At 40.8% G+C, this 1,140-nt stretch overlaps 1 protein-coding gene across 1 annotated transcript in view; it reads left to right on the top strand.

Annotated features, from left to right (window-relative positions):
- The window catches only part of LOC101851597, a gene marked incomplete at its 5' end in the record, with an annotated part of 41,465 nt that overhangs the window by 3,364 nt on the left and 36,961 nt on the right, over positions 1–1,140 (top strand). The window contains 1 exon segment of the mRNA XM_013086558.2: positions 364–544. Within this exon segment, the coding sequence (XP_012942012.1) occupies positions 364–544 (181 nt within the window).

Here is a 1,140-nt window from a genome sequence, read left to right as displayed (position 1 = left end):
AAAATCTCGGAAGGCCCGTGTGCAAGTTGCGCACGTTAAAGATCCCTTGGTGGTCTAAAATCGATAAGAGTAGGCTTCGGCCGCCACCCGAGCAAAATTCAAAATTTTCTACCAACTGAAAATATTAGGTGTGTCCCGCGCGCTCATATGACCTTATGCAGTTGCAAGCGCCGTAAAACACTTTACAAAAACAAAATGAGAATACACGCTCTTGGGGCGGTGGGATTACAAGCGCTGGGTGAAATACACGCGCATGGGACTGGAAGGGTTAGCGTTTCACACAAAAACTCCCTCCCTCATTTGGGTTTCACATTAATTTGCTCTGTTTGTCTGAGCACATGCATTGTTTTTTACTTCCCACAGGAGAGATACGACCGTTTCTTCATTCCTTCGTATGTGGGAAATTCAGATCTCCGTGTAATTCCAAAACCTCTCAAGCTGACAGTACCTTCGGGCTCGAACCCAAGTTCTGTGGGGTTTGACGCAAACTGGAATATTCATTATGCAGATCCACAGCTGAAACCAGAAGCAGATTATTTGGGAGGTAAGATCGGTTGTTATATGTGTTCATTCGTCTTTGGGTTAGCTGGACAGTTATTGTAAATGGCATGGTAATTGTGTGTTGAACTGAACAATAATTGTATATTTTTATATGTTTTTAAAAAAATGTTTTCATATATCATCAAGTTGAAAGAGCAATATTTCCACACGTCTATCACTTGAAGGTTCACGCAAAGACTGCATGTATTGCTGATGTGCTTTTTCTCTTCTAAAAATTGAATACCTTTGGTGACATTCTGCGTAACAATCTGTTATGCACATACTTTACTTTACTTTACTTTTCCGATCCAGCGGCCATTTGGGTTCTAGCCCTTCGGTCTGTCGATATGGCAAAGAATTGACAGGTTTTAATCAGCTGTGCTTTTTTGCTGTATAGAGTGTATGCACATACCATACAGTCACATATCGTTTACACCCCTACTGATCATCTAGAAACAATTAGCACTGCATATTTGTTTCCTTTTTATTCGCTAACAATATCAGTCCATTTAGTGCACGAAAATGACAGACAGACAGTCAAACAGACAGACAGACAGAACATTTAATAGAAGCCTCCACCCCTTTTTTCTTAAAACCCTC

This window comes from Aplysia californica, unplaced genomic scaffold (assembly GCF_000002075.1).
Source record: "Aplysia californica isolate F4 #8 unplaced genomic scaffold, AplCal3.0 scaffold00479, whole genome shotgun sequence".
NCBI lineage: Eukaryota > Metazoa > Mollusca > Gastropoda > Aplysiida > Aplysiidae > Aplysia > Aplysia californica.
This window is presented reverse-complemented; position numbering and strand designations above follow the sequence as displayed.